Source organism: Hippoglossus hippoglossus, chromosome 21 (genome assembly GCF_009819705.1).
Source record: "Hippoglossus hippoglossus isolate fHipHip1 chromosome 21, fHipHip1.pri, whole genome shotgun sequence".
NCBI lineage: Eukaryota > Metazoa > Chordata > Actinopteri > Pleuronectiformes > Pleuronectidae > Hippoglossus > Hippoglossus hippoglossus.
Window position 1 is genome coordinate 13,081,503 of NC_047171.1, and position 27,014 is coordinate 13,108,516.

Sequence of the window (27,014 nt, forward strand, 5' to 3'; positions counted from 1 at the left end):
TTCTTATTCCACAGAAATAATCGTGTTTGGCTGCAGGGGGCGCCGTTGCTCAGTAAAAGTTGGTGTGGCTTTAAAGGGTAAATTTCAATCAGGCCATCGACACCAAGTATTTGTGGCACATTGTGGATGATATAACATGTTTTATCGATAAAGAATCTATAAAGAAACTAAGAAACCACTGAAGAAGACACCTGTGGAATCTTTACCTACTAAATTATAATCCCACAATAGATATAAAATGATGACTACTAAACAAACATTGCATAAAGTGAAAATTAGTTTATTGTAGCCGTATGTACCAAGAAATGTTTCTCCATTCCAGAAGACGTGGAAAACATCATTTTTCTTGCAGTCCCAACATGTTGTATTCTATACAGCACATGGAGTCAATGCTCGAGAAAAAAACAAGGAAGAGGTTGAGTTTATCCGTCAGTGACTCTTCTTCCGGCCTCACATTCATACATGAAGCTGTGCTCCCGACTCACACAAGTCCTTGTCATAGGCTCATCTCACCCTCTACCGGACCAGCGAGGTGTACGTGTAGCGGACCTGCACATGGTGTGTGTTTTTACATGGAGCACCACGGTCCCATCTCAGCCACACACAGTCAGAGTCAGGGACAACAGGAGCAGCATTCACCTCGTCACTACTTGATTCGTTTGGTTTATTTTTGCTTTCCATTCAGCAAAAACAACAGCGTAGCTATTCTACTTAGTAGAAAAATTTAGATAGTATAAAATGAACAATGGAATTTGAGTAAAAAAAAAAAAAAAAAAAGATATGCAGTTCAATAGGCACATGTATAAAACGGATTTATACATTTAAAACCTTGTCGCCCATTGAAGCTTAAAAGACAAATATAGTGCTTTTATCTGAACTGTACAATAATGGTTCCTGCAGAGGAGGTGTACACGGAAACAGGCAAGTTATACTAGCAAAAATATAAAATGCGTAAAAAGCAGTATACATTTCATTTAAACTTGTGTATGATTTGCACCAAACTACATTGTATCTGACGTTTTATAATTAGAGCTTTTTAGTGGTAAAACATTTTTAGGATACCTTTTTGGTCACATATCCAACTCATGAGTGTTTTTTTTACCCCCCCCCCCCCCCCCCCCGACTAACAGATAAAACGGTTTGAGCTGATGTTTGTTAAAACATTTGGGAGAAAACAGCAATGAGGGAAGAGACAGGAACTACAGTAAGAAGTTAAATCACTACTGGCACCTCAGGCAGGGACAAAGTTCTGTGGTTATTGGCATTAACATGTGGAATGAAGAACATGACGCAATCAGTATAAAAAGTGTTTTCTTAGAGTTCTGTGTGGGGATAGACTTGATGCTACGTGACTTCAGAGAACAGAGCTGCCCCCTCAGCAGACAGAGTCATTACTGACGGGAAGTTTCCCACTGCGTCGAACCTCCTTCTCTCTTTTCTCCCTCTGCTTCTCCAGCTTCTCCTGGGCTTTGCGCATGTCCTTCAGCTTTTTCTTGATCGTTGAGCGGTCGCTCTGACTCGACACGCCGAGAGCCTGAAGGACAAAGAGCAGACGTTTAACACATCAGAGCATATTGAGACCAAAGAAGGGCTGCGACTAATGTTGCATAATTTCTTATCATCACCATTCATTAATTTTCAGTTCACAGAGTTAATGTGATGTCTTCAATGAGCTTTTTTTGTCCTGACAACAATATAAAACCCAAAGATTGTTGATGACCTTGGGATTTATGTCAAGATATTAACCTAAAAACTCCACCAACTATTACTCTAATAATTTGCTATTAGAAATGTTAATAATTAGGATTCAAATATTCAACTATGTAATTTTAGTCTGATTTTAAAAACTGCTTTGATGTGAACATTATGCTGTTATATTCAGAATAAGTGTCAAACATTGACGATGGGTAGTTCTCCCATCATCCCTATTCAGTCTTCCTGTCGTGAAGTTTTCTCTCCTTGTCCTTCATGTCTTTTCCTCACAGGGGCTGCAGAGCTGGAAATGACAACGTTCTCTCTAACTTGCAACTTCTTGCCACAGGGTGGCAGTCAAAGGCTGACAAGGCTTAACTAAGGACTGATTTGACAGTGACAGAGGCCTCTTTGTATGACGACATTAAAAACATCATTTAAAACATCATGATCCTTGCAGCTACATCATAACACAGATAATCCCGAGTCAATTATCATCATCATCATCATCATTCATAGGGAAAATAGTCAGAATTGTGAGTCCCACTGTGTATGTATGTTTTTCCTTCACCTTTAATTTGTCACTATCCAGGTTCAGGAGCTGCTGTCCATCCACTCCCTTGGCTGTGAATTCAGGTGTGTACTGGTCCATGTTCATGCCCATCAACCAGTGGCACACTTGCTGATTGGTCCATTCAGTCACAGGCCGGTTCTGCCACTGATACTCCTTCCCTGTAGCTACTGGTTCATCATCCAGAGTCTACACAGGACACAGATAAAACAAACAGACAGTAGATTAATAATCTCACTGCTGCTTTAATAAGAGCATCAACATTTTGTACTTTTCATTCAAATGAAAATAAATCTGTGCAGGGTTCTGAAAATCTTTCCAGTGCACAACTCTTTTGTGTAATATGTTGTTTCGCTCTTCAGTGAAAAGATCCCTGCTCATGTCTGGTGCATGGAAAATAGTTTATAACAACTTTATACAAAGATGTATAGTTGATGGCTTTGAGTAATGTGTAACAGCCAGTTGATGTCATAAATCAAATCTATGTGTTTGGATCTGTGTAATTATCTCCACCAAAGAGGTTTCATTGTAAAAACATTACATTTTGCAGTGGATGTGATTCATAGGGCTTTCTTAAAATTGTCATGTATTTGTGAGTTTGGGAAATTTGGTGCGGCATGGTTTAATTTAAGGGGACTGTTGGGCTCTGGTGGAGGTGTGCACTCTACTAAGTGCTATTCTAGTTAATGGCCATAAAACATTGATCATGTTTTCCAGTACATTCATAAAAATCACTTAAAAAGAGTTCAAGATAAAGAGGAGGTAGGCTGGGGCGGGAGGGCAAAGTGAAGTAAAACCAACAGCAGTATGTAAACAATAAACAAAAAGGACATGTGCAAGTCCTACTGATGTGTGTAATGTACAAATTCACCAGGATAGTGCTGAGAAAAAAACATGCATGCAATGACAGCAAAATACCAACATTCTCAGATGCATGTCACCGTGCGTCCTCGTGTTTTACTGAGAGAAACCGAGACACTTAAAGAATTGACTATGATAAGAGAGGTGAAATACCACTAAGCAGGCAGCAGAGCCATCAGTTGTGTTCTGTGCCAAAAGCTTGTACAGAAAATAAAGCACTGGTCGACAGTTCTAACAGAGGCAAACATACAAACTTCACATATCAGCTGACTTGAGCTAAGCCAAACGACTTGTAGCACACATCAGAATTGCTCTAACACACACACGCATGCAGCTCTTCTACTCCTTCTCCAGTCAGGATTTAACCTCAGCTATTAAAAAGTGTGTGTGATGTGTGCGCGTGGGGGGGGGGCTCAAAGAGCATGCTTGAGAACATGGCCTCTCAGCTGCATCAAGGCGTCCCACGTGGCTTTTGTGTGACGGTGCAACAACGGCGAGAAACTCACCTCGCTGGAAGAGAAGATTAAAGTGTGTGAGCGCCCAGACAGATTGGGCTCAGCAACTAACCCAGAGATGTCTGAACTGGGACTGGCAGCGTTAGAATCATCTATGACTGAAAAACTCTGGAACAAGTGGAAACAAGGAACTCATTTACTGAAAAGTCACGACCACACAACAGATCTACGGGAGGAACACAAACATGGTGCTGCAGGTGTGAGGGGCTGTGAGAGGAGAGTGTTGGATTGATGACGAGAAATTATTCAAAAATGATTTCAGTGGCAGTAATCCAAGTTTGATCTTCGACGTGTGGAAAGAAAGTGAGAAGATCAAACATCTACTACGAAGCACAATATTCTAAGTGATAAAAGCTAAAACCAGTCCACCACCAACTACAGCAACAACTTCTAAACTACAGTAACTAACACGACAGGCCTTTGCACAGTAGAAGCGTTGTTTTTTATGCAATAAATTTGCAGACTAAGTCAATGCAAGCTTTTATATCAGCGACGGGATTATGCTGGGAGATTGAGGCTTTTGTTTTTTCGGACCTAGGTACATTCTTTTCAAGGTTTCGCTTCAGACACACTCATCTAACTAAAGAACAACTTTTCTATCTAGTCTGATATTAAGTTTGATTGTCGTAGGTTTATTTAATTTACTATGTTCTATTTTTTTTCTTTGAAAAGAATACGAGGTGGCCGACTTGAAGCTAAGATCATACGGCAGGCGACACAACTCCAGTCGAAGAAAATTATTAAACCAAATGTGAACCAAATTGAACCAGCTGTAACTGTTTACAGATGGGACCTAAATAATAAAGACAAACTATGATCTTGGTGCCAGATGTTCCTCAAACTGTCCAACGTCCTGAAATACATCCTGAAGCAGCTTTGGTATAGTTTATGCTCCTGAACCAAGCACTGAAAAGTTTCTCAGTTTTTCCTTTTACTTAGTCAAAGGACCAAAACAACATTGTTTAATGCTGATTCCATCTTTCTTTTCCCAAGGCGTCACAGTTAATAATAGTCCGGCACGTCGAAAGTTGCCTCTGAATTATTCACGTCGCAATTGATGTGCAAAGGCCGTAAGAACACAAACATGTGCTGTTAGATGAACCCTTTAGGAATCCAGTCTAAAAATATAAACTGCAGCTTGTTTTTCAGACACATATGTGAGTTAATTAGGGAATAAAAGGAAACATCCAGATGTGCAGGCGGTTGCACCAGCTATGTTAAAGAATGTGCAGTTTAATTTCATTATGTGGGGTGAGGATTTCATAATAAAAACAGGCTGCAAAATACAAGTTAGTTACTTAAAAGCAGTTAGTGTTGATTTCACACATAAATCATAATATCCAGTTCAGATTTGATTTGCTGGTGCAACAAGCCTTACAAACTTTTTTTGGCTTCATTAGTCACTAATATGAGCCAAGAGGCTTTCTGAATATGAAGATACATTAGAAAAATTAGAAAATTAAGGTTTCTTATATGTAGTTCTAGTTTCTAATAGCACAACCACAAACCCACGACACCAAATGTTTTTTTCACAAGACGTGTTGAGATGCGAAATTACGGGTTGCAGAGCAGCGCTTGTTAGTAATGCTCTAGCTAATCATCTAAAATCAAAAGGCGAAAACAAAAGTTGTATACTGTACCAAATCTAATGAGCGACTGAATAAAGAGGACCAGGAGAGATTTGTCTGTTTAAAGGAAACATGATTCAGTGAGAAATAAGCACTGACAAAAACCTGCCATAGTGTACACAGCAAAACAACCAAAACCCTTCTCTTAGTAATTATTTCACTTTGGTTCAGCTCGCGTCTTGAACTCATTAAACAGAAACGTGGGAACATCAGCCGAACCGCAGCCTCTGGACGGTTTCAGCCGTTTCACTGGCTGCGTTTCATGAGTCACTTTTTTTGGAAACTCTCCCCATCCCTCTGAATGCTAACATATGGATCCAGTTACTGTGGCCTCTGCACAGTGTAGCTTATTTTGAAAACCTGAAAGTAACGGCACATGTCTGTAAACAGCCTTCTGTTATGTGTCTACTAGTTTTACACTTTCAGTGATGCAAGAAATATAGCATGGTCAAGTCAGTCAGAGACAAGTAACCCCACAGATGTCTCATCTCCTTTTCATTTATGTACTTATAGCTTAATGCAGTACCGGATACAAATACTCTCGACATCGCGTATTTACTTTCATATATATTAAGTCAGAGGAAGTTTCATACTTTATTCTTGCGATCATGGCTTTGCTCGCTGCTCATCTCAGTTGCAGTGTACGGCAGGCTGCTGCTGGAAGAGGACGGCTCTCTGTCTCTGTCCCTCTCCTTGTCTCCAAACCAGGTGAAGGGCATACAGGTAGGGATGGAGGTCATGGACTCTGCAGGAGACAGGTTCCCTGCTCCAGGTTCATCCAGTAACTCTGCCGACCCCCTGGAAATCAAAGAAAGAAGAAACAAAAAACAGTTAGACACTCAGATATGGGGAAAAAAGGCAATCTATATTAAGCTTTGACAACAGGAGTGTAGAAGTGTAATATGCATATAAAAAAATTAAACAAATAGTCTTTGTGGAGTTAAGCTATTTACACAAGCCTTTGTTTTCCAATGAGGATGTAATGTTTTTTCCATTAATAATTCAGTAAAACAAAGATTTCTGACATATCTCTGTAGCACTTCTAATAATATTTACAGCCCAATACGGTAGTAATGTACTTCTTTGAATTTATAAAAGCTTGAAAAGTCATTTTAATATGAATCAACTTTATAATGTCATTATAAACCATATTTATACTAGTAATACTGTACCTGCTGTCCAAAGATGCTCTCATCGCGTCCTTGTCCTGTTGTTTTTTTCCTTTGCCTCCTGACTTCCGGAGGCCACTGTTTTTAACACCGGTAACATTTGTTTCATGAGAACAAAATGGTGGGAAATTGCAAACAAATAAATAGTGGTTTCTGTGGAGACCTACCCAAAGTCTGGAAATCGTCTTTTAGGTTTTCCTGTTGGTGAAGGCTCATTTAACTCCTCTGGAATCAAACCATAATTATCAGTATCAGTAACACTGTAAGTAAAAGCTTTGCTAATGCAGCCATTGTAATTGGGCCTCACAGACCTTTGGAATCTTTGCCCTTCCCTTTGGACTCTCTCTTCTTGGCGTTGCGCATGAATCCAGAGGGGGAATGTGGTGAAGAGCCGTCTTTTGGAGGAGACAAAGAAGGACTTCCGCTGCTTTCAATGCTGTCGCCCTGTGATGGTGACAAAGACGGGCTGCTGGAGAGCTCCATCTTACTCCTGGATCCCTCTCTGGCCTCGCTGGGCTTATCTTTCTGTCCATTCCCAGGATAGCAGGCGGTCACAGGGAGGGAGAGGCTCTCCTGGATAGACCTCCGCCTCCTGGGAGATTCCTGCTCCTCCTGCTCGTCGTCTTCTTCAGTTTCCTGTGGAGACAAAGATAATTATTTACGAGGACAATGCGAGGAAGAGGGGATGAAAGCTAAACATAACAGAAAGCCCTACTGCTCTGTTCTGATTAGCTGAAGCATGTATGCCTACTTTTTACATGACACACATTTGACCCTATTATCAAAACAAAAATAGATTCCTGGTGCATTGTATTATGACTATATTATTCATTATAAAGGTATATTGTTGTTTTTTCCCTCTTGTATTTCATAACAGCTGTTTGTTGTGTGTGAACTCTGCTTTTTAGGAAAAGTGCTTCCTCGACACCACAACAGTCTGGCACCTGTTTCCGGACAGATTTGAGATATTTCTAAATTTTGCTTTTAAGAAGGTAGAACAAGGGGCAGGAAGTTTACAGCTCAGTCACAGCAACAAACTAGAACGGCACTCAGTAGAGTGCAAACCTCCGCCAAGGCACAATACAGTCTCCTTGAATTCAATAAAGCTGCACCAAATTTCACACACGCCAGATTTTTTGAAGATCCATGAATTATTTCCTTGGAAAATGCAATGACAAAAAGAGTCTGGATCCACCCCTGGTAGGTACACTACCTCCTTGGCTGAGGTAATAAAAAGTTTTTTTTTTCTTTTTCAGTTTATTAAAATTCATCTACAGAGTTAAACAATATTCAAGTACACACTCCCTGTGCTTCTTTCCTTCTCTCCTTCTTTCCTTCTATCATCAGGAGGTAAAGGGAATGTTTGTCATCATGAGTTTTGAGTGTGAATATGTCATTAGGCATTTTCATACCAAATCATTTGCTCTTAGAACCCTGGTCTTTGATTTGCTGCACATAAACCAATGTTCCAGTATTTCCACAGTAGTTCAGTTCTGACCTGAGAGTGAGTTGAAGTCACTGTAAGGCTTTCCTTCAGTTTGGTCCGGGATGGAGGCTGACGTTTGGCTTTCTGAGCCAGCAAGCCTTTAGCTCTGTGTGCACTGGTGTCCAAACGCTCAGTTTCAGGCACCAACTCACTCCAGTCTTGTTCTACAGAAGAGAATTAAATAAACAAACACAAACTTAATCAGCCACAAAACATCATATTGCAGTTGTAATCATTTACCAGGGCTCACCGGAGTTTAGGATGCATGTAAGTGAATGTTTGACAGATCACACAGTCAAATAAGTGACCTGCGTTTTAAATTGAATTGAATGTAAATGACCCTTTGTACCTGACAGTGAGTCAACAGATTGTGTGTTGGTGACTGAGCCTTGGCTGCTCAGTCTCTCCTCTGCAGCATAGTCCTGACCACTCTGACGCTCTGCACCTGATGTCCCTCTGGACTCCAGGACAGAGATCTGTGGACAAACCAGCGACACCTCAGCTTATTAGAGTCTCTAGCAAGTCCGCTGTAGTGTATAAGCACCTGTATACTTAACCGTGGTCTTACCCTGTTCTGTAAGATCTCCAGCTGCTCCCTGTACCACTTGTCTTTTTCATCCAAAGTTTTCTTCAGCTCCTCCTCTTTCTTCACAAAGTCTATCTCTCTGGGGAAGAAACAGGAAAATGTGGTTTATCGTCAGACCTTTAGCTTGTAATCACCAAACCACAGAAATAAATCGCAAAAGGTAAAATCAGCGAATAGTAAATGTGTCCTATGAATACAGTGATTATAGTGAACCATTAAATCCTACAGTGTTGTATAACAGAGAACAAACTTACTTCTGCTGGTAGTCTTTGAGCAGTTTCTTGGCCTTGTTGTACTTCTTGTCCAGGGTCTCATACTGGGCCTGAGTCTCAGCTAATTGTTCATTCACATTCTTACACAGAGACTGGGCCTCCAGCCAGTAACTCTCCATCTTCAGGATTTTATCATTGCCATCCTCGATCTTTTGCTCCAGTGCAGACTCTCTGGCTTCCCACAACGATCTGTCCTCCTCCGATGCCCTTAGCTAAAAACAGATGTCGTGTTAACTTTGGTAACGTGTTCATTTGAATTTGTTTAACAGGTGGCCTGACACAGACTGTGTGTTAATTATTGTTTGAAGCAGTAATTTAGAAGAACTGGGTCACACATTTTGACTGCTTGTCAAGTGGTATCCCGTTTTCTCCAATAATTTACGATAAGAACATCAAAAGTTTACAGTGTATTATAATTCAAATTTACGATCTAATGAATTTAAGTCTGCAGCCTGCCAAAATGCTAGCAAAACTATCCCCAGAGTCGGTATCTGTCAATGAAAAGCCATAATAGTGAAAGGAGACATATTATGATTATATTTAGGTTCATAATATAATTTGCTTGAAAACATTCATGCTCTAATGTTCTGAAAACACACAACTTTTTTCAAAGTGTCCATTGCTGCAGCTCCTCTTTTCAACCTCTGTCTGAAACACTGGGTTTTACTTCCAGTCATTTTAAAGTCGCCCTCCCAGCCAGCTGGCCCACTCTGTTGTGATTGGTCAACTCTTTCCAGCGCATGAAAGAAAAAGTTGGCCTCTGCTTTGGATTTGCCTGGCTTTGTTAGGGTGCGTGCCAGACAAGGCACCAAGCGTGGGTTACACAAATGTGGGCCATCTGCCATCATAATTGTGCTAAGTATTGGTTGGACTACTGACGAAGCGTTTCAGAAGGAGCAGTGTTTTCTTTGCGAGGAAGGAGCACCCTTTACCGTGGACTTTGGGCTTTTTAACTTTGCCGAACTTTTACATAAATAAACCTCCTATACAACACACAAGAGGAAAGAAAACCTGAAGAAGCATAATATGTCTACTTTAAAGTTCATTCAAAGTATCAGAAAATCTGAATTAGATATATAGAGCATAAATACTAATGGAAGAAATATCATAATATGTCTTTCTGATTTGGTTTATTATGTAATGGTACTGCATTCATGTGTAGTGACTGGACAGTTTTCTTTTGATTGTATGAATATCTTGGAAAAGTATTTTTTTAAATGATTGTATTTCCATACCTTTTCCTTTAGTTGAATTATTTCAGCTGCCACAACGCTGTGTTTGAGCTGCAGCTATGCAACAAAAGAGGGGAAATAAAATGGTTACACCCAGTACTGTATTTTATTGAATCGTTGTTGTCTCAACAGAGATTACAGGACTGATAGTCAGATGTGGGTGATACCTCTTTGAACTTGAAGGCCATCTGAGAGCTGTCCATGTTGCTGGGCATAAACAAGACCTCAGAATCCGGCAGCTCAAACACCTCTACGTTCCGCCCTGGAGAGAAATTGGAGCACAGAATCCCCTCCTCCGTTCCGTCCTGTTCCTCATAGCGCTCGTCCTGAAATATGAGATCACACATGGCATTATATATTGCAAACACCAACACACCCCACAGGAACAGGCTCGGCATGTGTCAACAACACACCCTGTGGCACCCGGTCACAGTCTGGCGAGAACATTTTAATCGATACATCAAAACCAAATATCAGTGGGCTGCCTCACACTGAGGCTCTGTAGGAATTTGGAAACACATGTCTGATGCATTGACACATTACCTTGATCAATACTGTCAGTCATGAAATGATCATGACAGTATAAACACACCTGCAAACACACACACACATTTTGCATAACCACAGGGCAGGGATAAAAATATCAACTTCCCCATAAATCCCAGATATACAGTACAGTCCTGAACACACTACTAAAAGTACCAAGTCTCAGCTTTAATTTGAGTCAGTTGGCATCAACATAGAAATAACTGTTTGGGATATAGGACCCTTTTAATACATGGTGCCCACATTTCAGGGGTTTAAAAGTAATTGTACACTTCGCTACTAATTGTTTCTTGGGGTTCTGTTACATTTCCGTAATAGTTCATGGACAAAATCAGAGAGATAACAAATGGAGTTGGTTTGCCAATAGTTGGATTGATACAAAAAAATGTACCTTTTTTTTTTGGGGGGGGGATTTTTGGGGGCCAAGGCCAATACCAGGGAGTAAAACATTTTATATTGATATATCATCCCATACATTTTGTTTTTAATTGGCAACAATTACAAAGATGTTGTTATCAAACCCCTCATGAAAAATAAAGATAATTAAGGCTTGATATTTTACAGTTGTTACAGTACACAGATACCAATATCTCTGTGAAAGGCTAATATAGGCCATCTTTCAGCCAACAGATAAAATGGTTGGACTCTACTAAAATTGAAGGTGCTCTCTTGAAAACTAGAAAATGGCAAATACAAACCTAGCAGCCATATAGCACAGATCTTGTGCATGAGCAGAAAATCAATTGCACCATGAATAAAAGCTCTTAATGACTTTTTGAGCTGCATTTTACTTGCTGAAAACCAGACTGAAAGCAGAGAGACCCCACAACAACCAAGAGTTGACGGTGGATGCAATGGAGATCCAAAATTTGGGCATTATGAGTTAAAATGACAGTATCGTCCTCACACTTCTTTCTATATGGATAGAAACCTTCTCAAACAAAAATACATTTGTAAAGCTGAGACTTGAAACTTTTATGTAATATCCATTGTTTCATTTCAAATTAAATGTGTTGAAACACAGAGTCTGAAGAACAAAATATGTGTTACAGTCCAATCTCCTGGACTGAATCTCTGTATTGTAAAGACCGGGGCTTGTGGCTACTTGAACTTCGCAAAACAAACATTTCACAACTCTGTTGGACAGGCAGCAGTTGAATAAACTCTTTTCAACACAGCAGAATAGTGACACTTGGCTTACTCACAGCCAGATCCTCGTTTCCTCATTGATCTAGGTGAGATTGGACTGGGAGTGGCAGGAGGGAAACAACAATGTCAACATCCAACTAGTAATTACAATTAGAAAAACATGTCTGACTTAATCCTTAGGACTGGACGGAAAACCAGACACATATGGATGCCTCACACAACCCGTTAACAGATGTGGCTTTATAGTGTCAATGCAAAGTATTTCAATACAGATAACAAGCTCTGTAATCATACAATCGCCCTGATGAAGTGAACGCTCACGAGCTATATACTTAGGAATCCACCATCTCTTCCAGCCATTTCATGTAACATGAGCAACAACTGTCCAGTAACCTCACCTCCTCTGTGGAGTGCTCATAGGGATCATCTAGGTGCTCCTCCTCCTGCTCCTGATTCTTCTCCTGCTCCAGCGTCTCGCTTATGAGGCGCGCCACCTCGCTTTGCGTCCCTGGCTTCTCCCGTCCAATATGGAACCTTTTATTTTTTATTTTTAAGAATGCAACATGAAAATCCACAGTTAAATAAAATATTGTACATGTTGCCTGGAAACACCATATTGCAGCTTCTGTCATATCTATTGCACTTGCTACAGGAAAATGTAAATTTTGGGATGCAGTTTAGGCCTGACCCTGTCGTGTGGGTCTATTTCATTTCCCCATCATAAATCACTAACATGCCACAATACATCACAGGCATTCGTGGCCTCTGGTTTCTCAGGAAAAAGACAGACTTGACTGTGAGATTACAGTGACTCATTCAACAGTGAGAGATTCATTTCTAGATGAAGACAGAGATTGTCTTACTTCACTGTGCCTTTAGTGTTCTTCAGAACTGTAGCTGCAAACAGTTGGGTAACGCCAACCAGACTGATACCATCCACCTCCACTATCTGGTCATTCACCTGTATCCTAGACAGACAGAAGATAGGGATTAAAAGAAGAACTTTTAAAAGCATTTCAAACGCAGAGTAACTCACCACCGCCATCCTAGTAGCAAACATGAAAAAAATACAATAGCAGAAGTATTAGGACCATTTTCTTTATTGTCCTCAGGAGGGTAAAATAAAATCTAGGAATTCCTAGAGTGTGACATTAAAACATTACTAGTCTCTTGGAATGAGATCCAAGTGTGAGGTTGTGCAAAAAAAGAGGGAGTTTTGCTGCGTTAACTCACCGTCCATCTTTCTCAGCTGCTCCTTGCTCTGTAATGGTTTTCACAAAAATGCCCAGCTTTTCCAGACCCTGGTCAGCTCCCACTCCCATTCCTATGATACTGATGCCAAGTCCATTCTCTCCTAATGGAGAGAAATGAATAGGGTCGAAAACAGTTGGTTGAAAAAACTGCATACAGGATAACATTTTCATATTCATTCAGACTAAAAACTTTGATAGCACTGATTTGACATCAATATTACAGCAGCAAAATATAAACCACAGTCACAACCCTTAATTGTTAAAATACTCACTAGTCACTATAGTTCCTCACTGGTTACTAGACTCACCTTTCTCGATCTCCACAGGAAACACATCCATCTTCTCCACTCTCTTCTCTAGCTCATACTCTGCAGATGCTGCTACTGGGTCCACGTCATCATTTCGCCGATCATATTCCTCATTGGAGAAAGTACTGTAGACCTGTATTGTTGAAATATAAAGTGCACAGAGTATCAGAGGCATCTGCAAAGAGAGCTGCAAACAATTTTCACTTTTAAGTTATTTTTATCAATCTAGGTAAAGTGAACAAGGACATATTCTTCATTTGGTCTAAAAAGCATGGTGAGGGAGAATTACACACATTCTCTGGAAATTTACTAAGGAAATTACTGCGCTAGTGCATTACTGAGGCACAATTTAACAGCTGCTGAAGGACAGCACAGCTCTTTGTTGATGATTAGGGCCACTGATATTGAAATGCACTCATCAAATGTGTTATAATTTCCACAAGAATGTCTGGCAGAGATTATGAAGAGGAATAATCTTTAGGTTTGTAGCTACTAGTGGAAAGAAAAAGAATGTGAAGCCAGTGGAAAAATCTGGTTTTCTGCAATAAACTGGTCATAAAATGTGACCTGATCTTCAACCAAGTATAAGCACACTCACTGTGTTTAAGCTCATACTGCACAAACTACGATCTTCTGTGTTTAAATTGAAAACATCAAAAAAACATAAATTTGTAAACTCTTTGGATTAGACAACTGTTTAAAACGTCCTTTGGCACCAATGACCTCTAACAAGCACTTCCAGCATTCAGGAGGAATTTTGGACCATTCTTCTTACAGAACTGCTTCAGCTCTGCCATATTTTTACGATGTCTAGTGTGAACTGATTTAATAAAGTCTTTCCACGACAACTATATTTGGTTATGGTCAGGGCTCAGACTGGGCCACTCCAAAAGGTGGATTATCCCTTTTGTTTTGAAGCCACCAAAGTTCTACTGTGCTTCAGCTGGCAAAGAGCCACCCTGACATTATCCTGTTAGATAAACCGAGGAATTCTTTTCCCTGCAATAATACCGAGCTGTCCAGGCCCAGAGGCAGCAAAGGCCCAAACCATATGATGCTGCCTTTTGCTGTTGTGATGATTTCATTTTGTTATGCGGTGCTGCATATTCTTCCCAAACACTTCAACCTTAGTTTCATCAGTCCATGAACATTTTCCCAGTAGTGCTGTGCAGTATCATTGTGTTATCTGGAAAACTACGCCTTTGTTTGTTTGAGCAGGAGCTTCCTCCAGGGTGCCTTGACATGGGAACAATGTTTCATGCCAAACACTATGGTTTGAATTTGATACACGGATGAACAAAGACAAAGACTTGTTAACAAGCTCCAGTAATTACTTTCGGCCTTGTGCCTTTGAAATCATCCAAGCTGGGTGCCTTCAACTGGGAAAAGTAGCCATTGAACTCAATCATCTACATTTATAGATTATTTGTGTAAATGTAGATGAATATCTTCACTATTTAAGATTCATTTGTTACCATATGCAGTTATTATAAATTAAAATAACTCATCTACACCTAGAATCTTAACTGGACTCTCGGTTTAGTAAGGTCTGACTATCCTTGGCTTGTATTGATTCCATTCACATCAGGGTTCACATACTTTTTCCAACCTACACTGTGAATGTTTGAATGATGTATTCAATGTGGCAAAGTACAATACAATGATTTGTGTGATTTGTAATAATAGATTGTGTTGGTTCATAAATGAAACTCATATGAAGGTCTAACCATATTTCATGACAAACGTATACATAAATGGAGGGCTCACTTTTTCTTGCGACTGTATACAATCATATGCATATATCCGGACATGCATATTGAACTGCTGTTACTCATCTTTTGCATCTTTATTGAAAGATGAACAGATGCAAATTAAGTGTCAGTGACAACAAAGCAGAAGATGCATTCCCAAGACAAACTGTTGAGGACTTTTATGAGAGTTGTAAGAATCGGAGAAATTTGCAGGCAGGCCTCACAATACACTGGATGTGTCCCAGAGACTGTTTGAAATTATATCCCACAGACAGAACATGAGCGGTGTGGAAAGTAGGGCACAGCTGGGGAGAGCTGAGCAGTGGATGTAGCAAAGATCAATGATTAGAGGAGACAAGGGGATGTCATCAGCATAGAAAAGAGAAATAAAATCACAACCGAAGCAAAGAAAAAAAATTCATCACTTAATCTTCAATCAAGAGCCAATGCTCCAGTGCTCAGCAGCAGCCTCAAGGCCTAATAATACACACACACACACCGCTACATTTTGTGCTCCCCTCGAATTCCACCGATACAAGTACAAATGGTATTCTTAATCCACTCCGAAAAACACTCCAGGGGTCAAGCTAAAGTGAGCACTACAATATTTAGCATTTAATGGCCTGGAGATGACCATCTGTTGTGTCTCAGTTACCATGTAGTGAGAGTGTACAGTTCATAATATTTAAAAACAAAGTCATCAGCAGGGCAGTAGCAAATACTCATTGTCATTATATTTTACTTGATAGTTGCTATAAATAGTTTTCCATTTCCCAAGGTGACATCTTTAAATCTCCTGTTTCGACAAAACAACAGACAAAAACATGGATTTTTGACTTACTATCAGAAAAACAGCCAAATTTGTGGTTTTTAAATTTGTACTCCACCAAGTTTCAACAAAATCAGTTCAGCAGTTTCTGCACAATCCTGCTGACAAACATAACCTTGGTAGAGGTAATATATTTTCTGTCAAACAGCTAATTATTGCAGTTCTAGTTAGCTGCAAAGCAATGTCTTTTAACTTCAGTTCAAGCCAGCAAGACCTTCCAAGAGTTCCCAGCAGAGTCTGAACAATCTTAAAAGTTCCTCTGAAGTCTGCATAGTCACTGATGAAGAGGTCTGAGTTGCACAAACAGGCCATCGCACCTCACACCGTCCCAACACCCAGAGCTTTGAGAGTTTTTATAAATGAATTGTTGATAAAAAATAAACCAGATTAGAGTTTAGCAGACTCCACTGGGGCCAAATGCCTGACTATACTGTAGGTCGGATACCTAAACCCCCTGCTTGGCGATTATTAGTCTTAATCTGAGTGGAGTCATGACAGGATGTTGGCAACAATGTCAAAAGGTGAGGTAGACTGAGTTAATAATGAGCAAGCTGATAATCTGGCTCCACTGTGCATGTGAAAAGAGGAATGTTAGTTTTATTGAATAATAGACATACCAATTATATGGAGCGAAGAATTGGAATTTGGAATTCAAACATGGGGAAAATGGGGAAAGTAAGTGAATGAGAAAATACAAGTTGCAGGTAGAATATGAGACGAAGGATAATTCAGTATTTAGCATGAACTTTGGACTTGAAACTTGATGATGAAGCCATCAAGTTAAGTCAAGTTAGTGAGCAAGTACAGAGCATTTCTTTCAAGAGCAAAGATCCATGTCATAACACGCACAAACAAAGCTCAGCAAGATCCTGCATGAGGGCTGAGACAGAAGTCATTTCCATTTTATCCATATTGTGGTAAAAAATAATCTATGCTTGCTTACTGGTGGAAAGCTATGAGAAGTTAAAAATATTTTGCAACTAAGCCTGATGGAGCACTCATACGTCTTTATACTGGATGTTAAGAAATAAACAAAATCTGTACACAGCTTAACTTTCAATATATTTGCTCTTTTTTATTATTACTTTGAGATGCAGTCTTTCTTTTCTTGGGCCGAAGACAAGCTGGAACTGTAAGTGTTTACAATGTTTTGCCTTCACTGCAGATGGTCTAGTCGTGACTGATAAGAACCAATCAGGAAGTAAATGCGTCATTTCCAAATGTCTTAGTTTTTGCCTGTCCATACTACACTCAGGCCTGGAGTTTTAATGCAAAAACAGGGCCAAAGCAGTATCAAACTTCTCGGTTTCAGACACTTGAAAACTCTGGAGTTGTGTAAACGGCAGGTGTAAACGTAGTGTGGATGTAGCCTCACTATTATAACATAACAAACTGCATACAGTCTTAGTCTTGTAGAGAATGGGAATCACAAGTGTGTTGAAACCCATAAAAAGATCTAAAAACAGAAGAATGAACCTTTACCAAACAAAATGAAGTAAAACTATAGGATTACAGGAATGATTGAGGCATTTGGCATGAGGGTGTGTGATGTCATCACATAAACATTTTCACCCTGGGCAACAGGGTCTGAGGTCTAGATCTTGCAGCATGTCAAGACATGAGGAATTAACCACAAACAATCTCCCTCTGTCTTTTTGTCTCCTCACTGTGTAGCCCTTGGATGGAGCCCAAAACAGTGTGATAGTAAGTTTCCAAAATAACTCGATAAGCCCTCTGCTCATTATGTCAAAGGGAATTACAGCATCTATTTCTGCTTTACAACATCCTGCTGATTCTCATACAAACGTATCCAAGTGGAATCATATTGTGTTATCTTAGGATAAAGACATACATGCACTGATATGGTACATGTGCAGGGACCCCTGATGTTATGAGAAGAAGTAGAAAACTGAATAGATAGGAAACTGGCAGATTATTCACACTACTGCAGTTCTGTGGTAGAGACAGGAATGCTATTCATGGGGCCTCAAACCTCCATCAACCCAAGTGAGTTCTTCACCCTCTGAATCCTCCTCTTCCTTTTACACTTGAACAAGCCATAGACTGATGGCTGGCTGCAGTATTGGTCATAAATTCCACCTCCTCCATTTTAGTAAATGGACCAAACAAGGTATGCGTTAAAACCCTTGTTGTAATTCTTATCACACTGATATGTGTAAAGTGTACATTTTTCCAGTAAGTTTACTTTTAATTACTTATTTGATGCTATAAAAACGGGGTGAAACGTGGTGAGCCTGACTTGTGATTGGTCGGGGGTCCGTGTATTGACAGGGTCTTGCTATCGCGACTCCATCCACAATCCTGGTGCTCTTAGCCAAGATATTTGAGCTTCATTACTGGATAGTGGGAGAAAATCGAGACGCGTTGTCCTTCCTCTATGACCCATATATTGTGCTTTTCCCCCATTGGTAGTTACATAAAGACAAGATTATAACTTCCAATTAACCAAGAAGCTTCTCTAGACATTCTTGTCCTGCTTTCATCTTTAAACCAATTCTGTCTCTTAAAAAACAAGCTTAACAACATTTCTATAAATAAGGCAGACAAAGTTTATCAACTCATAATTTAGACAGTTAAAAATGGATTCACAAAACTAGAGCAGGGAGAAATTTCATCAAGGATGAAAGATGCTTTTTAGTTTAGACTTTGGAGACTTTAGTAATTAAGGGTTAAAAATGTAGGTTAATAGAATATAGGGAGAACCGCTGTATCCTGAGCCCCGGCATTAGCTGAGCAGCAGCAGCGTAGCTTGGCTTCTCCGTCCTACCTCCCCCTCAATACCAAAGTCTGACTTTTCTGTTGCCATGGACTCCCAGACCGTTTTTAAACAATGCTCTGTTCTTTGCAAAAACCTTAATCACTCAACCTCTGTCTTCTTGACAAAAACAATAGAAATCAGTCTTTATTAGCCTCAGCCTCACAAAAAAAGTCTTTCACATTTCTTACCGTCTCCAGCTATCAGATTTTCCAGCTACCCATTTTCCTTTGTGGCTCAGCAAACACTGTCCAACAATTAAACACAACCAAAACAAACTTCTGTCAGGCAGAAGTTCCACAATTCTCCAACAAGACTCCAACAGGTATGCAACTTAAGGAAAAATAACTATTTATTGTCGACTTTATACAAAACAAGGTATATAATGTGTTTTCATGCCAGTTCATGCCCTTAAATTGTTGTTGTGGTCAGTGAGGTTGTGTTGTAGGTCAGACAACTTATGCCATGCTGTAATTTTCCTCCAAAGAGCTCGCCTTCAGCAGTGTGCGGGCCTTTCATCCATCTTTAACAACTGCAGTGGTCTGTCCTCACAGATGTTCACATGCCCACACCCACACTGAAACCCTTTCCATCTTTCCCCTTCGTTCCCTTCCCCATAACTGAATACCAATGTGGGAAATGACTCAGCAGCTGTGAGCAAAAGCAAACCAGAGGAATCTCTTGCCAGTGCAAAACGAGGGCTGACCACTGGATTGGGGAGTTCGCAATGTAAGCGGGCCTAGAGAAAGACGGCAAATCAAAACATGCTGTGAGAGTGAGCTGGGGAAGGGGTGGTGGCCTGGCGCAGATCATAGAGCAATTAGGAAAGAAGGCATGGGGCCCAGTTTTTAGATCCTGTGTAAACACACGAGGAAGAAGAACAAAATATCTGGTACTTCCTGTAAAAATGCCCCAGTTTTCCACAACCACCAGCTGCCCACCAGACAGCTGACCACTTATTAAAGTCCAGTCGGCAACTTTATTATATTCATTTTATTTCTAACAAAATAGTAAATTAACAAGTTGCAATTAACTATAAGAGTATAATTTAGAGAGTATATAGCACTATAATGGAATAATAGAGTGAACTGGAAATGAAAAGACTGACAGGCTACTTCAAGGAGAAAATAGATGGGTCGGTTACTGAAAAATATTAGAACGAATACCTTTATAATTACAGTTTTTTGTTGTGAAGAATATTTCAACTTAGAACTGATGCAATATGTGATTTAGTTTTAGAACCAAGATAACTTGCTAAATGAGTTTTTGTAATAAAGCGCAGGTAGAAGAACCAGACAGGGCATATCCCTGTGTAAAGCCCTGATGGCCTTGGAATCATAAACACTTTAAAGAGTTCACACTAACTAAAACAGAAATAATATGCATGTCTTCCTGCCTTGAACTTGAAGTGTTCATGTATGACCAGAGGTGGAGTCTGACTGGAGCAGAGTGCCATAATGGAATCAAATTTCCATGAGTGCAAACATGAACAGGTTGAGCAGGTCTATTTATGAATGGCCCACAAAAGCTACTTTTGTCCCGCAAGGGCTGCTGAAAAGTTGCGCACTCATTTACATCTAACTTTCAGTGAAAACACGCAGCTAATGTGTTGGTCCGTAATCACATAATGAAACCCTTTTAAGGCAATCACAATCAGCCCCACACTCATCACATGCCAAGCTGTTTAATGAACAGCATTGAGCTGACTGCATTAGTATTCAGCACCACCGTGTCAGATAGTCACCCAGCAGCCCAGGTGGCTGGAGAGAAGTTGGATCCTACGAGGGGAGGGCCTCTCATGATTGGATGAGGGTGGAGTCTTGTAAGACACATTCCTCTGGCCAGAAAGAAGACACATTACAGATAGGAAATGGAAAGCATAACACTATGAGTCCATGGGGTTTGCCCATTTTGCTTTTCACTAAATCACATGAAATACACAGTGAATAGCTAGAGAATCTTCTGAAAATAGATCCCCACTTTCCTGCCTGAATAAATAATAAAACACTTTCTGGCTTGGAAGCATTACTGTAGAAAAGCCACAGAGCACCTATGATGCTCTTATCTGGTTCCACATGAATGTGTGCAAACTGTCTACCTGGCACGTTGTGAAATGTCTAGATACTGAAACAAAGCAGTGCTGCAGGCATCAAACTGACAAAAGGATGTGTATGCTTGGATAGTGGCTAACGTGGACAGTTTAGCTCTTTCAGTGCAAACAGAGAAAGAAATGCTGGATTTTCATTTACAATGACTGGTAAAAAATCTTCACCACACCCTGTGCGTCCGGGTAGGGACAATGCGTTTCCTTGACATATAACTGCGTGTGGTACTTCCTGTTACTTTGCGGGGGTGGGGCAAAGCAACAGGTGCAGACCATGGTTTTGGACATTTTCTTTTCTGCTTTTATTTTACTCCTGTTACAAATCTTCTCGTGTGCGACATGACAGACAAAACCTAGATGATGACCTCTCTAGAGATATGATGTAACTACCCTGAAAATGAGTCTTTGTCCTGAAGCAGATAACACACCTTCAGCAGGGAGCGTTAATCATTGATAACTCTTGGCTTTTTTCCCTATTCCAGAGTATGGGTGATTTACAGCAGACGCAAACCTGTAAACTGCTAAACCAAAGTGATCTGAGGTTGTAAGGTTTCTCTGGGTAAAGACACGTTTGGATGCACACAAATCTAATGTTACTGGCCTGTTTTTAATTTTCAATTATAGACGAAACTACCTCCTCACTGTAAAGACCAAAGTTACACTTTAAAGAAGTGTTTCAATATTTATGCTGCTCATACAGCTGCAGGACACAGCCAACTTGCAAACTTTTATACTGACACAGCAGCGATGGGACTGCAGCATTCCTATGTCCTACTAAAGTGTGACTCTGCATTAAAATGTATGAAAAACAATCTTCTCATAAAATATAAAAGGTATAAAATAACTCCAGTGTGAGTGCAGCGCTCATCATTTAAGTTTCTTTTTCGACCACGACATGCAGGAACTGGACCCGTTTCTTCATAAAAGGACCTTTCTCTTCCACAGAGGACACATCCAATGTCAAAAAGACTCAGGTTACATGAGCTAATTCTGTTGTGAGCCAGCAACACAAAGTACTTTTTCTCTCAGAGTTGGTAAAGACTCAAGTTTGCTCGATCACAATGCCAGCTCTGTCAAGCAGAATGTAGAGATGGATCCGGCACTAGCGGGAGGTCGCTGTTAGAGGGAACACCGGTAGAAATGTTTGCTGTGACTTCATTAGCCAACACAATTAATCTTTAACCATAGCCATTTGAAAACTCTCTGTTCTCTTTCCAGCCTACTTTACTCCAGGTTAAAGGATTATTTCCGCCTTCAACGAGGTTATGTTTACGTTTGTGGAAACCAGGAATAATTTTTCACTTTCCTGAGCATTGCATGTTGGGGCCTTTTTGTTGATTCTCTGTGGGGACTGATATTTATGAGTGTGTGCAATTCCGTCTAGATCCAAGCAAAAATCCAGATTTTGTGAATTTAATTGTGAATTCATAAGGAGACTGCTGGGCCTTGGCAGAGGTATAGTTGGGCAGTTAAATCAAGCAAGGGCCATCCCCCTCATAATATTTGGTTCATGGTGCATGTCCACCTGAGCATCGCACACACTAAACTTCCCACACAGTACATACTATGAGAATGTGGGAAGAAGCAACCCATTAATTATCAAAGAAAACGTAAAGGTTAATTGTGGAAATAGTTTTGGATGAACCCCACGTAACAAATGCAACCATGTGTCAGCTATTTCTGTTTGATATAAAGTCTCTGATGGGTGTTATGAGGATTGAGCTGCTACCGACCCCAGACACAGTCTAGCATATTGTTGTGAACTGTAAAGCTGTGTTTATCTCTGTCACAGCTCAACTGTGGACGGAGGAAGTGCACTCTTGTTTGTGTCCCCTCCAGTCCAGGTCAGCTTCTGGTCCCCTCTCCCAGGACCCCCTGCCAGGATGACTGGGATGAGGAGGGGGGGTCCACACCCTGAGATAACAGCACATTTTAAGGCCTGGATAAACACTGAGCTATTTAGAAAGCAGAGTGGAGTGCACTAGGGTGATTTGTTTTCCCCCGATTTAGCAACATGTTGATAGTGAAATATCCATGGTGGAAGATATTACCCCCACACCCTTAAAATACCCACAGGCAGTATTTACAGCAAATGATATGTGGCAATACCATAATAGAGATTACACCAACTGGAAAATCAGTTGGACTACATAACTGTAAAGCTGAGACATGTGTCAAATACATGTACTGTACCTAATATGGTATGCGATTACATGGATTGTTATTTATGGAAGACATCAATATAATGCTGTCTTTAGGGTTGCATTATTTCTCCAAACTTGACTATTGTAGGAAGGTAAAATAAAACAAATATAATCATGATTGCTTTTTGCATGAAGGCTACCTAAGAGAGTTATTTTGTCGGTATCACCAAGCTCTACAAACTCAACTGTAGAACATCTATTCACAATGAAATGATGCTCCACCACTCACAGTCACAAAAGCCAAGAAGATGATAGATCAGAGAAATGGAAAAATGCAGAATGTGCCTCTCTGCTGTTCACAAAGATTTATATCTTTATAAATTTATTGATAATAAAAAATAAAGAATTCTCCCTGCAGCCATAGAAATAACCTTTCCATAAGCTGTAAAAGAGATCATATGGCTGAATCAAATCCCTGAATTCCACCATGTTGGAAAGAAGAGAAAAGTCCCTCATGAATCACAACAGACAGGAACCAGAGTAAAAAATGCCAAACCACCAGTGCAGTGACTCAGGGGTAGACCCTGGTTTCTTTCTTCTGCTACAGTCTTAAAAGCTTCACATCTCTGTCTCACTCCTGCCCTCGTTCAACTGTGGCCCCAATCTTGCACGCTTTATTATGCAAACAATATTTTCCAAAAATATCACACAAACAACGTTGCAAACTCACATCCCCCAAAGTTCTCCCGACTCTGCGGATCTCTCTCTTGCAAGATTAAGGAGACGAGGTTGACGAACTACCCGCCTCCCTGGTCACTAAGATAAAATAAACTACTAGTTGAGATTTTTCTGAGCTGTTTCAAAGCATGTCTGATGATAGAGTGCAGAAGCTGTGACATCAATATCCCACAAAAAACATACTTGCAACCTCTTCTAATTTGTCTTGTGTCTGCGGGGAAACGCCTAGTTCACACATCATTGCTGATTCAGTGGTTTGTGATGACAGGTTTGTGCAATGTGTTTTTTGGTGCTTCAGGTGTTTCAAATGTAAACACAACACAACAAACTTACCAGAATTGGACCTGTGGAGAAGTTGATTTTCCTCTTCGTGGGAGGCCCCTCCTCATCTGACAGACCAGGGGCTTCATAACAGTCATCATACTCCACATACATTTGATCCACCTCCTCTTCTTCCTCCTCTTCCCTGAGGACATGGTCCGCATCCCTGTCATCCACAAAGGCTGCGTTCTCAATACCGTACACCACTGGAGAGCCTCCATCCACGATGCTCTCGCCCACCTGCTCCTCCAGCTCAGTCTCTTCCTCTGCTACCTCATCATCTTCCTCATCACCACCGTCTTGATTTGAAATAAAACTATATTCTCCTCTGTCCTCATCTGACTCAAATCCCTCTACGTCCTCGAGGACTCTACCTTCACCCACACTCTCTGCTAACCTTTGTGTCTCTCTTGCAACATCTCTTACCATGACTTCATTAGGAGTGTTACAGTTCTGTATTTCTGGTTGAAAGGTTCTTTTCAGTTCTATCGGTTGCTCTGTAAGGCTTTGCACTGTCTCCTCCACGAACACACAATCTTCAGCGTTCTCATCTTCATTCTCTTCACTCTCCGAAGACTCATTCTGAACAACCACCAACTCTGCCCGTACCATGCCCACCCCTCTGGAGTCCAGTGATGAGCTCTGGCTGGGTGGATTTTCCCTGGCAGGAACATGTATCACACTGTCATTACTCTTGGATTTTTCAGAGTATTTGGTCCTGTTGGTTTCCTGAAAGCCATCAGCTGATGGAGGAGGCTGCTTCACATCCCTCGGGGGTGGACTATGTGGCTTGCTTTCATCCCGACCAATAGATGTCCTGCTAAATCCATCACTGGTTGACGAGGAGCCCTTGTAGCCGTGGCTAATTGGAGTCGTTTTCTCTGATGAGAGGGGTTTGTGAGTGGCATCAGTTGTTGGAGAAACAGACTTGTGGGCTGCATTACTTATTGGAGTTGTTGGTTTGAGACCGCAATCAGACCCAGGGGTCGACTGTTTGTCGACGACACGCGGCATCTGGGATGTATTTTTGTTAGTGGTATTAGTTACAGGTGAAGAGCTAGTGGCTTCTTTGACGGGAGACCTCGGTTTATGTAAGCTGTCCCTTGTTGGAGAGGTAGGCAGTGAGTGTTCAGTGGTACTGTGCTGCTTGGCAGACACCGTCGCGCCTTTTCCAGAAGCCGTGTTGTTGTCTTCTGAGTCATTCTCAGCCATGTAATTCTCCAGCCTCCGAGAAATTGGTCCCGAATTCAGAGACGCTCTCGACACATTCTTTTTCTCACCATCAGCCTTTTCATCTCGACTGTTTTCCGTTGATGTGGGAGCCTGCTCTGATTTGATAGTGGTCTCCGAAGATCCCGATACTCTCCTTGTGCTTTTCCCCTCATCAGAGGCGCTTCCTAGGGACAGGCGACTCACCACTCTGTTCGGGGATTGCTTTTCACCTGCGGGCGGCTCTTTGACGCGTCTTTCAAAGAGTTTTCTGGTTGAAGAAAACTTCTCCGCCAAAGCCACTTTGTCAATCTCAACATCCTCCCCCTTGGGTGTTTTCTCTAAATTTTGTGTTTCAGGGCTTGCAGTGGTGTTGAAGTTGGCTTTTTGCGTGTTGACCGGAAACTGCACCTTCGGCGGGGAAACCGGTGTCACCTCAGACTTTAAAGGCGGCTTTGCTTCTTGACACTCTTGCTGCTGACCATCCATCTGCAGGAATATGTTCTTTATCTTATTCACTCTAGTGCCAAACGGCCTCCCCCTTGAGTCCTCCCGGGTGTCGCTGGAGCCATTCGTATACGATTTGGCGGAGCCCTCAGACTTTGGCCCATCAAAGGTGCATTTGATGGCGTGGAAGTCAGACTTGTAAGCGTTTCTGTGGGGGGACGCACTCCTCAGGGTCCTCTCGCCCACTTTGCTTTCTGCTTTGATCATTTTTGTTTGTTTGTTTCTGCAGCCACTGTCAGAAAAGCAGGGTTTCGGGGAGAGAGTGTAGTGGATTGCTGGTCAACTTTTATTCCTCCACTTTTACGCATGCGGTGCCATGGTGGGGGGGGGGGGGGGGGGGGGGGGGGGGGTGGAGCTGCGGTGGAGCCCTGTTGTCTCAACTACACAGTCACAGGGAAGTCATCTTCATAGAGAAACACACAGGGAAAAGTCGGTTAATACAGAGACCTGACATATATATATACACACACACTGTACATAAAGGCAGCCATTAAAGTGCCAATCAAATCATAATGCGTTTAAAAATTCGCTTCAAAACACAAAGTAACGCTAGCTTAAAAGTAACGTGTGGAGTCGTTTGTATGCATTTCGATTGTTATCGCACTTCGAGCGTTAGCTAACCACTGCTAACTCTTTAACTAGCTAGCAACTTTACCTGCACTTGGTTTAAGTAGTTAACTGCGTTAGTTTCGCTGGTAACGCGTCACCGGAGAGGTTAAACCGAAGTTAAACTCTGGGCCAACACTTCAACACTGCTGCCTCGCTCTCAACAACTCATTGTGGCGTTTCAAGTACGAGCGGTGAGAAATGTCCGACACACACCAGCCGAACAAAGGTCAACAACTGTGCTCGCCTCTCACCTCCCACTCGCCTCATCGTGTTCGGCCTCCGAAATGTCGTCCCCGCTTTTTCTTCGCCGCCTCAAACTTGCCACTTCTGGTCGCTCTCCGCCATCATTCCCCTCCTGCTCCGGCAGCAGCAGCGTCGTCCTGCCTCCTCCTCCTCCTCCTCCTCCTCCACTTCCAGACCTGTCTGTCTGTCGCGAGGCGGCGCGCTCACGGAGAAGTTCTGGCTGAGCGGGCGCGACAGACGAGAACAGAGAGAGGCTCGGGAGCGCGCACACATTCCAGAGCGGTAACCCACCACTCCGCTCCTCCCCCCACCACCACCTCCATTCCCTCCTCCACCGCCACCTCCTCCTCCACTTCCTCCTCTTCCTCCACCACCACCTCCACCTGCTCCACCTCCTCCACTTCCACCTCCTCTACCGCCACCTCTTCATCCACCTCCTCTGCTTCCTCCATCTCCCTCTCTTCCACCTCCTCCTCCTGATCCTCCTCCTCCACCTTCTCTTCCTCCACCTCCAC

The 27,014-nt window shown here is 41.5% G+C and overlaps 1 protein-coding gene across 4 annotated transcripts; it reads right to left on the bottom strand.

Annotated features, from left to right (window-relative positions):
- Positions 1-262: 262 nt before the first annotated feature.
- Positions 263-26,767, bottom strand: ppp1r9ala (protein phosphatase 1 regulatory subunit 9A-like A). Of its 4 annotated transcripts, XM_034575273.1 has the most exons (20): positions 26,508-26,767; positions 23,944-26,050; positions 13,269-13,401; positions 12,941-13,061; positions 12,571-12,675; positions 12,106-12,241; positions 10,180-10,338; positions 10,016-10,069; positions 8,763-8,992; positions 8,491-8,587; positions 8,272-8,398; positions 7,935-8,086; positions 6,748-7,072; positions 6,604-6,661; positions 6,440-6,514; positions 5,861-6,065; positions 5,280-5,324; positions 3,631-3,747; positions 2,264-2,452; positions 1,376-1,534 (listed from the first exon to the last, which is right to left on the bottom strand). In XM_034575273.1, the coding sequence occupies exons 2-20, from the start codon at positions 25,852-25,854 to the stop codon at positions 1,376-1,378; spliced, it is 4,398 nt and encodes a 1,465-aa protein (XP_034431164.1). In that variant the 5' UTR covers positions 25,855-26,050; positions 26,508-26,767. The 4 variants fall into 4 exon arrangements, with proteins under 4 accessions (XP_034431165.1, XP_034431166.1, XP_034431167.1 ...); XM_034575274.1 differs by lacking the exon at positions 26,508-26,767 and having other exon boundaries at positions 263-1,534; positions 23,944-25,854; XM_034575275.1 differs by lacking the exon at positions 5,280-5,324 and having other exon boundaries at positions 269-1,534; positions 26,508-26,621.
- Between the last annotated feature and the right edge of the window lie 247 nt (positions 26,768-27,014).

What these genes read in the sequence shown, in the direction of transcription:
- ppp1r9ala (XM_034575274.1), bottom strand. Translation starts at nt 25,854, where the DNA reads ATGATCAAAGCAGAAAGCAAAGTGGGCGAGAGGACCCTGAGGAGTGCG. An exon ending in TCCTGTGGAGATCGAGAAAG is followed by an intron (nt 13,062 to 13,268) that starts GTGAGTCTAGTA and finishes TCTCTCCATTAG; the next exon opens with GAGAGAATGGACTTGGCATC. An exon ending in TGGAGATCTTACAGAACAGG is followed by an intron (nt 8,399 to 8,490) that starts GTAAGACCACGG and finishes GTTTGTCCACAG; the next exon opens with ATCTCTGTCCTGGAGTCCAG.